Below are 12,770 nucleotides of genomic sequence, written 5' to 3' on the forward strand. Positions count from 1 at the left end.
AACTTCCAAGTTGGTGGCCAACTTGGCCTCCTGTGGGAGAGAGTTCTGTAGTTAACTATCTGCTACTTCTAGCCTGTGGGGAATAAAAGCTCTGAAAGTGATTTGATGAGACCACAATATGGAGGAGGGGAAGATTTAACCTTCCATCCCTTGTGCTGCAGTCCGAGTTCTGTTTCTCCCTTGTCTCTGGCTGCAGACTTAACCACACACACACTTTAACAATCTGGTGAAAAGGAAAAGGAAAAAAAAAAAAAAGGACAAAGGCTAAAGATAATCCCAAAATGATAACAATATATCTGGCACTAGAGGAGAAAGGGCATGTTATGAACTATTAAATTAAGTCAGGGTGTAAAACAAAAGCTCTAGGTGATGAAATATCAGTGCTCATTAAGAACACGCTGGCCCCATTTTAATCCAAGCCTTTTGTCATATTTCTGAAATTAAATGCAATACATTAAGCTCTTCAGTACTAAAGCAACAGATTATTAATGAAAATTTTTGTGTGTGTACTTAAGAAAATGAAATGAACAGTCAGCCCTTACAGAGCTGCTCAGCATATAACTGTAGGGCACAATTTATGCTACTATGGTCCCAGTCCTTGCAGTGTAGAGACTGCAATTCCAGCCCAGTAGTGATGTATGGAAGTGAGAGCTGGACCATAAAGAAGGCTGATCGCCGAAGAATTGATGCTTCCGAATTATGGTGCTGGGGGAGACTCTTGAGAGTCCTATGGACTGCAAGAAGATCAAACCTATCCATTCTTAAGGAAATCAGCCCTGAGTGCTCACTGGAAGGACAGATCCTGAAGCTGAGACTCCAATACTTTGGGCCACCTCATGAGAAGAGAAGACACCCTGGAAAAGAACCTGATGTTGGGAAAGATGGAGGGCACAAGGAGAAGGAGACGACAGAGGATGAGATGGTTGGACAGTGTTCTCGAAGCTACCAGCATGAGTTTGACCAAACTGTGGGAGGCAGTGGAAGACAGGAGTGTCTGGTGTGCTCTGGTCCATGGGCCCACGAAGAGTCAGACACGACTAAACGACTAAACAACAACAATGGTCCCAGTCCTTGCAGTGTAGAGACTGCAATTCCAGTCCTCAAAAGACAGTTTTATTTCATAAAATAATGAATGTTCTACTGCATCCCTTTCTTCAGCAATCATCACAATCCACTGGAGCTAAGGGAAGCATCCACTGCTGAATATGAAGGACATTTAAATATGCACTATATTATCCTGTGATCTAGGACTTCACCAAATTTTATGCTTACTTTACATTTATATTTATGTTGCTCATTATTTGCCAGAACATGTTGCACAGATAACAATAAAGCCTTTCTGAACATCATGCTCCTCTTGTAAGGGGGTTAAGCCCACATGTGAAGGCAGGACATGACTGATGGGAAGCTCAGTCAAAGGCAATTTGTTCTCTGGCAGCATAGCAGTGGTCCCACCAACACATGCTAAGCATGATGCAAATACATCATGTATATACAACATGGCTGGAAAATGTGCCATAAATTGATTGCCCTAAAGTGAAAGAGAGAGCTCTGTTCAGTTTTGCTCAATGTCTCAATGCATGTCGCATTAATGCATGTTTAGTATGAGCCTGCTTATTATTATTATTATATGGCTTTAGCTTTGCCAACTTTCCTCAACACCATTATTCAAAGCTTGCAAAGCCACAGTAGATCAAAGAGCAAAGTAATTTCTGACTCACAAAACACTTGAAATGAGAAATACTGTATTACATGCATTTTTCTCTTCTAGAGATTGGATAGCCCCAAATGATCAAAATGATTATCTGCTATAAAAATTCATGACACTTGCTTCAGAAGGATAAGAGTGCAACTCTGCTAGGATAATAATAGAATAATTCTTATTCTGATGTTCTCCACACTCATTTATACAAGTTTCTGTCTGGATCAATCCTTTGCCGTTATTTTGATTCTACCAAATCTGGCAGACTGGCATTATGAAAAAAATGAGATTTTGACTAAACATCAAGAAGAACCTTCTAATGGTAGGAGCTGTTTGACAGTAGAACGGACTCCCTCAGAAGGCTGTGGACTCTCCTTTATTGGAGGTTTTTAAGCAGAGGTTGGACGGCCATCTGTCATGGATGTCCAGAATCCAGATACCTTTGAGACCATGTGCTGGAAACTAACAGGGGAATGGTCATAACCTTCACAGACTGCTCATGAACAACTTCTTATTTCTTGAAGGTCCTCTGAATTTTAGGAGAGGTTTGATGGGTGCCATGGGCAGGGAGACTTCATGTGATCACAAGTAAGACTTAATATGTCCCACAGCATGTAGCTTTGCAAATGGCACTTTGGATACAAACTTAAGAAATAAAGGCTGGAAATCAGGCAGGTTTTAATGACAAAAGGTTAACAATTTGGGAACTGCCTGCCTGCAAAGAGTTATGACAGAAAACCTTCCTGGGTGGCAAAAACTGCCAAAAAAAATAAGCTGCATGCCAACTTTTCCCCTTTCTGCTTTCCATTTCTGTGTTCCTAGAAAAACTTCCATACCACCACCCAAAAAAAAAAAACTGGGGGAAAATTATGCAGGAGCCCCAGGAACGCAAATGAAAGGCCCTTAGAGAAAGGTGAGGACACAAATGTAGACAAACAAATAAAATGCCCCGCTTCACAATTTCCTTCATTTATGATAAAGCAAGCTCAGACAGCTGCGTTTTATATAAACTTCCTTCCATATTTCCTTGCGGTGTATTCAAGAGTGAATCACTGAACAACTGTGACAATGTGCTCTGATTTCAAAATTGGAGGAATTAAGTGTTCCAAGAGTACAAGAGATGGAGGAGGAGAATGAGTCATCCTATCTCAATCTACCATGAGCACATTTTCTAAACAGCCACTATCTAGCTGTGTCAAACACTACGGAAAAGGAACACTGTGCGTCAGTAGAATAAGCAGTTATGTGCTGTATAAAAACATCTTTTGCCCAAAACCAGAACTGACTAATTTTTAAGACTAAAATAAATTAAAAGGAATTAAATGCATAAAAGTCTAAGAATACTTGAAAAGCACAATGTTCTGAAGTACCATTACAATGGGTCTTGTATCTTTCCTCCTGCCGTTTGAAGAAAACCTGGGATCTCAATGTTCAGAGGAGACCCTGCATTATGTTTTCCTTAGTATACTTGGAAATGAGTGCAGTAAATTGAGGTGGTGCTTGAATGTGAAGTGCAGAACTGTGTCCTGAACATACAAATCTTATGCTCAAGGTATATATCACATTATAGCATATTTTCCTTATCCTCAGAGGTAGAACAGAAGTTTGAACAAGAAACACATGTGCACCAGATCTCAATAATAAATGAAAAGCAGCAGCAGGACCCAAAAAATGTAATTCTATTTTTTTTAAGGGCTGGGAGACAAAATCAGTATTTTCCTGGCACAACAACCAATGATGCCCATGTCACAGTTGATCTTACCTCTAACGGCAGGTACACTCAGAGGAGAGTATCAGCAGATGACTGCAGCACATGAGAAGACCTGACATTTTAGACACCCGAATAGAACCCACTGGGTCCTAATGCAAATTTAAATACTAGAGAGTTGAAATGAGAGCTCAATTAACATAGCGTTCACCAGCTACACCTGCAACACTGCTGGAATTTTCAGTCCAGATTCAGCCATGTGGAACATTTGGATATTCAGAAGGTCAGGTAAGCACAGATTTACACTGAAGTGGAACTAAGAAATGGGTTATGACTAAGTAGTAATTCCAGGAAAAGCATAGATGGGTTCTACTGTACTCTTAATGGTCATGGATTCTTAGCCTTTAGGGACCTTTCCTGCTTTTATTTTTTCTAGCCATGTAGTTCTATTGACATTCAACGGTGAATAGTCACTAAGTGCATTCTGCTCTGTTTATTGAACCCTTGTTTCATCTTGCTTACAGCTGATCCTGTTAATGATTGAAGTTGGTGGGGTTAGGAGTGACTAAGTCTATCTAAGAGCAAATTGTTAGTCACCCACTTCCCTGTATTTTGATTTTGAGCTGGACATTTCTCTCTGTGTGCAATCTAATTTGTTGCCTATTATCCTTCTACTCTTCGCATGAAATTTGTTTGATTTGGGGATGTGTGTGTGTGTAGGTAGATAGATATACCTGGGTGGACAATAAAACTAAATTCAAGCTTACTGTGAAACTTGAAAGCTAGCTCATTGTTTTTTGCCATTTTCACTTGGTCATAATAAAGATATTGGCAGTGTTCATGCATCATGCTAACAGCCAACATGGCACCCTCCTGATATTGCTAGCTAACATCATCCTTGACCACTAGCTATGCTGGCTGAGACTCGTGGGAGTTGAAGAGCACATCGGATTCCCATCTGCTACATCATGGTTTAGCATGGTGTGAATGAGCTGCAGTGAGCCTCTAGCTCCCTTCCTCCCTTCTCCTCTGCTATAGCTGTGAGGGGTTCAGAAGCTTTTGCTCCTGTTCTTCCTTAACCACAACCTGCCATGTCACTGGAACCTTGAAATCACTGGTTAAAAGTTGGCTTGTTTCAAAGAAACATTAACCATATATCCGAAGTTCAGTCTACATGACAAGCTGAAGCCAAGCAAAAATGGAGCTGAAAGCTTCCAAACTCCTTCTCAGAGCTGCACCACATTAAGCTTGGGGGGCACACCCAAGCTCAAGGCTCACCAAGTCACATTCTTGTCATGCTACACGTGCAGAGGAGGGCAATCAACGTGATCAAGTGTCTGAAAACCAAGCCTTAGGAGGAATGGTTTAGGGACCTGGATATGCTTAGCCTGGCATAGAGGAGACTGAGAAGAGATATGATAGCCATCTTCAAATATCTAAATGGCTGTCACATGGCTGTCCAGCCTTCTCTGGAGGCTAGGACCCGAACTAATGGCTTCAAGTTACAAGAAAGGAGATTTTGACTAAGCATCAGGAAGAACTTTCTGACAGTAGGAGCTGTTCAACAGTGGAATGATCTTCCTCAGAAGGTGGTGGACTCTCCCCTTCATTGGAGGTTTTTAAGCAGAGGTTGGATGGCAATCTGTCCTGGATGCTTTAGTTGAGATTCCTGCATTGCAGGAGCTTGGACTAAATGATCCTCAGGATCCCTTCTAACTATGGTTCTATGACATTCCATTGTGCTACATTCTCTGTTTGAACAGCGGCCACCTTGCCATATTGCCGGCATGACAGCAATTACATTTAGGCCTTCTTAATTTTTATCACACAATGGCAGTTTCATGCTAGCCATTCTTAAATTTAAAAAGATTTTAGGTTAAGGGTCAGAGAATGAGGATGTTAACATGGATAGCATGCTACATAGACTACAGAAACTGCACATAAAACTGCAGTGTGACGGTTAATAAGCTAAACATTTCCAATGGAGGATAAAGATTAGTCAACATGGCCTCATAAAACATTACAGAGCAAGGCAATCATCTTAGCCTATAGTCAATTTAACCTATAGGTCAACAACAGATGCATGCTATTTATGAACAAAATTAGAGAATCTACTGAAAGATCTCTAGATGCTACTGTAGTAGATCGGAAATGGTTTCTTTATTATTATTATTGGGGGGGGCGTGTTGCAAGACGAATGATACCACCTGTTATATTTTATAGACAGCAATAACAAACCACAATATACTAACTTACAAATGCGGAAAGTAAATACAGACGACAATCATTTTGTGCAGGGGTTCCATTCCTGGCCCCCTACACATTGGTGAAGTGTACATAAGCCCAGCCCACCCCATTACGCCACGTCATATCCATGTTCTGCCCTCTTCCAGGTCCTAAAGGATCCGTGCATCAACAGTCATGCATTAATTGGACATGTGCAAAATGGTCACTGCCTGTACTGACCGGCTTTAAGATCAGCAAGGGTTTCTGATGTTTAGCTATCTTAACAATAGCAACAAAAAGCTTTCCTTTCTAAATCAGGTTGCTGAAAAGGAACTATTGAGGAAGAAACCAAGAATGGATTTCAGTGTGAAAGAGAACTTGTGAGGACAGTTCTGCTTCTGATCACAAATTCTGAGCATGTCCTCAGAGGTACCCTGGGTTGTACACATAGCACTGTGTGAAAATTCCGTCAGGGCAGGGGTTTCTGCTTGTGTAACAGAATGTTCTCCTGTTCTCCTTCCCATGCTAACCCTAATTCTGCTCTAGGGACTCAACCCTCTGGAAAAGATTTCAGAAGGGCACTGAGTGCATGCAAGGGGAGAAGAAATCCCATTGCTCAACCAAAATTCCTTCTTAGCTTTAGTCTGCTCACCTGAGCCACTATTTTGAACCTGGCTGTGGTTGGTGGACCTCAGGGTTGTAGTAAAAAACAAAGTAGATTCCACAAGTCTGATGTCTTCCCAACCCTGAACTACACTGTAACCATGAGTTAACTGGACAACAACAACAACATATGCACAAATATCTAAATCGAACTCCAGTATTCAGAAGTTTAAATACCTCAGAAGAAAGTTTCAAAATTACCTGATTCTTTTATCTTCAATTTTTTTCAAATACTCGTCTCTCTTCAGCACTCCCAGTATCATTTCCCTCTCATGTTCCAGTAAAAATGACAAATTGATAATCTCCAAGTTTTTTGACATGTTGCTTCGATTGTATTATTTTATAATTTATGTAGTATGAAGGGCATGGATTGTGATATAAAGTTTAAAGGCACATCATTGCAAACAACCAAAAGTTACAAAGTCCAGCTTAGTGACTTGAGTGTCCATTTCAACTTTGCTGGAACTTCTGAACATGCTGTGGGTCTTCATTCATAAATTATCCTCAGGTTAATCGTTTCCCCCCAAAGCTGGTTATTTCGATTCTTTGTACCTGGAAACGAAAGTGAAAATAAGACACTTGACATAATCAGTATGTTGCATGAGCAGCTGAAATCAAACAGTGGTTTGGTGTCTTCAAGACAATACCAAATACCTAAGTGCTGATACATTCACAACATTCATTGTAGACATCTGTGACTCTGACTGTCCCACTGATATTAAAGTACATCCATGGAAACAGCAAGAACAAGCCCTGATTTTACCAACTGAATGTACTTGCAACTGAATAAACTGGAGACGGCCCACACTGCTTGTGTCTAACAGTCAGTTCCCAAACCCAAAATCAGCCAAACTATGTGGTGAGTTAAATTTGCCTAACAACTGGAAGAATGGAAAACAGTTATCTGATTGCTCCACCACATGGCCAAAATAATTTTCTGAGGATATATTCATACTAGTTGTTAGTTTGCACTAAAAGTAGATTTAGCCACATAACGGAAAATCATGACTAATCTGTCATTTGGCAGGCAACTACTAATATGTACTTCTAAGATTCAAAACAGTATTTACAATTTTCTTTCACTAAAAATATAATCTTGCTCAGTTGTTTTAAACGGTTTTTAATATTGTGTTTTAATGTTGCAACCTGCCCAGGGACCTTAAGAGTGAAGAGCAGGTAACAAATAAATTCTCCATCCCATTTTCCTTTCTTGTTTCTCAGTTGGTACCATTAATTCTGAGGTAAATACAAGAGAGAAGGCAAGGGAGATCAATACTATCAAACAGAAAATACTTCTTTTAGATCTGTATTCACTTTTTCTTCTTAATCAATATACAACAGATCTCCTGGAGCAAGGGTGCTATTTTTAGGGTACATGTGAAGTGTTAAGTGGGTGATTCTTTAACAGATTTGTAGACTAGGTAAAGCAAACGATCAATTATTACTTGTGGTACTCATTTTTGTCATGTGTGAGCATGATCCATGATAAATGGTTCATTATTGCATAAACCATTCCTGGCTTGTCAGTTTGCACACTAAATTGATGGTGTATTGAACAGAAATATTTCCATATGTGAAACGACCATGCTGTGCTGTTTATTAATACACTGAATAATCTTTAGTATTTGCTTCCTTAGATATAAGGAGGGATTCTCCAAGAGTAGAACAGGCAAGGAAGAAGAGTCTGGCTACTGGTCAACAAAAGCATTAATAAACTGCCTCAGTATGCACTGCTTACATAATCATATTTATAAAAACTGCCCCCTTGTTGAAGTCTCTGTCTAAACTATGATTCCAGTTTATTGCTAGAGGAAAGGCCAACATACCAGTTTAAGTGTCACTGGTAAAACAGAAGTAATTTTACTGTGCTCTGTTCAAATTAGTAATAAAATTCCAAAAGTAGCCTTGCTGTGAAAGTACAACAAATTAGGATCATTCCTGATCTACATTTATATCATTAAATCGGGAACAACATTTAATCGGAAAGTATTCTAATGTTTTTTTCACCAAACCTTTATTAGGTATTACGAATATAGGCCATCATAAAACATCCATATATAAAATTTTAAAATATATATATAAATAAACAGCCATGTAAAAATATGTAATAATGAGGATTTTCATTGGAATTTCTTCTCACTAAATAGTGCCATTCACCATTCTGAGAGATACTACTGATAAAAACTCATCCACCCTTGCAGTTACTTCCAGGTTAATGCCAGGCAGGCATAATCTGGTATTTTCATTGTGCCGTGATGCATTCTAATCAGCCAACTTTGCTATAACAATGCGATACTTTAAGATGGTATCAGAGAAACTATAACCTTAAAATAGCCCAGCATCATTCAATGAGACATCAGGAAATAAAACAAAACAGGCAGTAAACTTCCTGTTCAGTTAAAGAAGTCTACAGTTATAAGAAGCATTATTACAAAACCTTTTTCTTAAGTCTTATTTTGCTGGACAGTATGACAAGAGCTACTGAGCATTTAAAATGAGAATAAATCTTCAAATGGCATTACAGTATAAATACATAGGTCTTACCGTAACAGCTGAAGTACTTCTGGTCAACTTACAGAGGACTACTGCAGTGGACTCTTTACAAAACTAGAAAAACCAGCTGTTCTTCCACCGGCAATCTGTTTGCACAAAGCACACACCCAGCAGCGTGATGCAATATTTGCCACCAGCGCCTGGTTATCAAAAGTACAAGGAACTACCTGCAGCCCCAACCTAATGAATTTTCAAAGGAAGGAATGAAAGTCTTCCATCTTTTTAGAACCATCTTCATCAAACAACAAAGTGAAAAGCTGTCATGTCAGTCATTCAGGGAGAATTACTAACTACCATTTATAATGCCCAATCATACAGATGTAACTGATTTCTTTGAAAATGTAAAAAGTGGTTAGGGTCTAGGAAGCTGCTCTATACCAAGTCAGGCAATTCCATCCATCTAGCTTACTGTTTCCTTCAGTGACAGGCAGACAGGAGTGTTTCCCAGTCCTACCAACAGACTGAACTTGGGACCTTCTGCATGCAAAGCATATGCCCTGCTCCTGAGCTATAGCTCTAAGGTCTGAACTAATCAGATCACCAGAAGGAATGCCACTGCATTATTACTGCACAGTGGGTATTTCAGTTTATATGAAGCATTTACAACAGAATGCCACAGGTGTTGTTCCACTAATGGAAGGCATCCATCAACAGAATGAGGAATTGTGAGTGTGTGTGTGTGTGTGTGTGTGTTTATCTCCTCTGCAAAATCTACTGATTTTGAGGAGGCTCAATGAAGTTGAAAGGGAGAGGATGCATTGGCAAAAACTGCCTCACTCCCCATTCCACTGATGGATGTCGTCTATAAGCAGAGCGACACTTGCTAAATGCCACTCTTCTATTTTAATTTTTAAAAAACCAACAGATCACTTTTCTGAGGGGGGAAAAGCACATACATAAAGACAGTGAAACAAACAAAAAAATGAACCCCCTAATTTAATAGCACCCTGTGAGGCAAGAGAGGCACTTTACTATGTTAGGACAAACCATCAAAAACTGGAGTTCAAACTAGCATTGTTTCCTGTTTTGTAATGCATATATGACTATTTTCATTCATGCCAGATAGTATTTTTTTACAAGTGGGGCATATAATGGACATTTTAAAAATCTGATAGATTCCTCAGCGCTCTGGGAAATTTCCTAGTGGTTAGAAATGGCAATCCTCCTGCGGCTCCTAGTCTCATTGTGCAATGGCGACACAATGGACCATCCATAGGATCGCTTCAGAGCACCCTCTCTTGACACTGTACAGCCTGCAACATGCCTTGGTAGTCAACAAAACAGAGGAATATGCAACAAGCTGGATTGTGGCTGCAGCATGAATAGCATTAAGAGTTATTGGAATGCCAAACACACACTCCTTAGCTCTGCAAGTGGAGCCTTCATTATACTAAAACGGCCAACAGCATGGCTTTTAAATATATCAAAACATGTTGCGGGACTGTGGTATTATGCACACTTTTGAACCTAATAGGACTTCCTTCCAAATAAATGAGCTCATGATCAACTGAACAATGTTCAATGTAACTAATTGGAATAAACAGTTCATGTCACTGCTGGATCACAACAAATAAAAAGTAACCTTTTTGTATGAACATATTGATGTTCAGGCTGTCAGGTGGAGACAATGTTTAATTATCAAATACTGCAAAACATTTTTTAATGGTTAGACATGAAGGCATGGTAAAGAGTTGAAGTAACAACAAAGCCCATCATTAAACAAACACCACAATCTTGCTAGAATTCCTATTATTTCATCTCCGGAAGATACATATCAGCAGTTAATACACAGCACCAAAAGGACACTTGTTGGCACATTCATTCCTCAAGTAAAAACAGAAGCTAGAAGCCACTCTTTCATTTTTTTTAAAATTATGCCAGCTTCCTGGCATGCTGTCTTGGATTCTGTTAGATCAAAGCCTGTGCTTCCAAGCTGTACCAAATTTATAAAACAGAAGTGTGAAGCAGTAGCACATATGTATTAAAATACTAATACTCAGGCTAAAACACTTAATGCCTGAAGATTTTTTAAAAAGCCAATTGAGCCGATAAATACCAGTTAGCTTTAGAAATACAGTATTATCCTCAGTTCCAGAAATGGCAGAAAAAACTATACTCATTTATTTTCTCTCACAAAAAGCCAAGAATAAGCCCCAAATACCTGTGCCTCCCCTCCTGAGAAGGAAGATGGGGAATCCCCAAAATAGAATCATATTACATTGCTAACCAAGTGTGCCATATAATCCCATACATTCTAGATGACGAGACGAAACAATGGGTCCACTTGGAGAGAACAATCAAAAACTTCCCCCAAACAGCATACAGTGGAACCTCTATTTGCGACCATAATCCGTTCCGGAGGTCTGTCTGGAGGTCGAAATGGGTTGCTGGGAGAGGCGCCGTTGTGCGCAGGCACGGGCGGCAATTGCCGCTTCTGCACATGCATGAATGGCGATCGCCGCTCCTGCGCATGCACGAATGGCAGCAAACCTGCCAGCTACTTCCGAGTTTGCCGCAGTCACGACTTGGAACAACCATAAGAAGAGGAGGAGGTTCAACTGTACCCATTTCTCCAAAACAAACTAAATAACATCCCCACAATACTAAACAGGTTCACACAGTCCATGCCTAAAGCATGGAAGGAAAAAGTAGGCAAACTGTCCCCAGCCTCAGCCTCACTAATTCCCCTGGCTCATCACCCACTATTCCAACATGCAGCACAAAGCCTCCAGATAAAAACCTGGCAAGCCAAAGGCCTACATCATTTAAAGACTTCTACCCATACTGACACAAACCTATACCGACACAAGAAATACAAGACAAACTAGGGGACACCCAAATATCTTGGCTAATGCACCACCAACTACACGCCTTCTTGAACAATCCAGCAGTAAAATCAGCAGCCACTAAGCCCTTGGCTACCTTCAAAAACCTTCTCCTGACAGCAACGGGACTCGGCAAAGAGATGGTAATCACAGTATACAAAATACTGCTCCAAAATCCCACAAACCCCCACGATGCTATCAAAAACAATGGGAGCACAACATAGGCTATGAAATTTAACCCCACCCAATGGACTGGAATGTGGTCTAAACCTCCCTTTAAATCCATCTCAGCCGAAAGAAGGAAACTCACTCTGAAACTTACCTATAGATGGCACCTAACACCACGAAACTGGCATTGATAAGCCCAGGAGCCAAAATGTTGAAGAGGCTGCACTTCCACAGGCACATACCTTCACATCTGGTGGGAATCCCCCAAAATCCAACCCTCCTGGACAGCAGTCCTACAAGAGATATGCAAAATAGCTAACAGGTATTAGAATTCACCCCAGAACTGGCGCTACTGAATATTTTCCAAGATAATAATGTCCATTCACATTATAAAGAGCTTATAACCCACCTACTTTCAGCAGACAAAAGCATCATAGCCAGACACTGCAGAGATCTGTCAGGAGTGAACATGGGCCACTGGTACCAAATAACATGGGAAACAGCCTTCCTAGAAAAGCTAACCAACAGACCGAAACTGACATGGGAAAATAGATGACTTACATGACCCAATTATCCCTCCCCCACTCACAAATGCAAACAAACCTCACTGCAGCCAACTACAGACAACCAACCACACCCTCTCACTACCAAGGAAATCTAAAAAGCGAATTGAAAGAGAACCTATCCAGTTGACGCTGACACAAAACCCAATATATACACTATATAAAAGAATGTAAGTTTCACCACCCCATCTCTCCTCTCTCTTCTTCCTTGATCTTATACCGTACAGTGGTGCCTCGCAAGACGAAATTAATCCGTTCCTTGAGTCTCTTCGTCTAGCGGTTTTTTCGTCTTGCGAAGCAGCCCTATTAGCGGCTTAGTGGATTAGCGCTATTAGCGGTTTAGCGGCTATTAAAGGCTTAGC

General features: G+C 40.3%; 1 protein-coding gene across 4 annotated transcripts in view; it reads right to left on the bottom strand.

Moving 5' to 3' along the window:
- Nucleotides 1-12,770, bottom strand: part of SYTL5 (synaptotagmin like 5) — a 64,378-nt gene that overhangs the window by 37,430 nt on the left and 14,178 nt on the right. For 3 of the 4 annotated variants that reach the window (XM_082219948.1, XM_082219951.1, XM_082219949.1), the window contains exon 2: nucleotides 6,501-6,851. In XM_082219948.1, coding sequence (XP_082076074.1) covers nucleotides 6,501-6,619 — 119 coding nt within the window. In that variant the 5' untranslated portion in view covers nucleotides 6,620-6,851. Of the gene's footprint in view, nucleotides 1-6,500; nucleotides 6,852-11,999; nucleotides 12,066-12,770 lie in introns of those variants that run through there. The other variant, XM_082219950.1, reaches the window with a different exon arrangement.

The sequence above is a fragment of the Podarcis vaucheri genome (genome assembly GCF_965113315.1).
Source record: "Podarcis vaucheri genome assembly, chromosome: 4".
NCBI lineage: Eukaryota > Metazoa > Chordata > Lepidosauria > Squamata > Lacertidae > Podarcis > Podarcis vaucheri.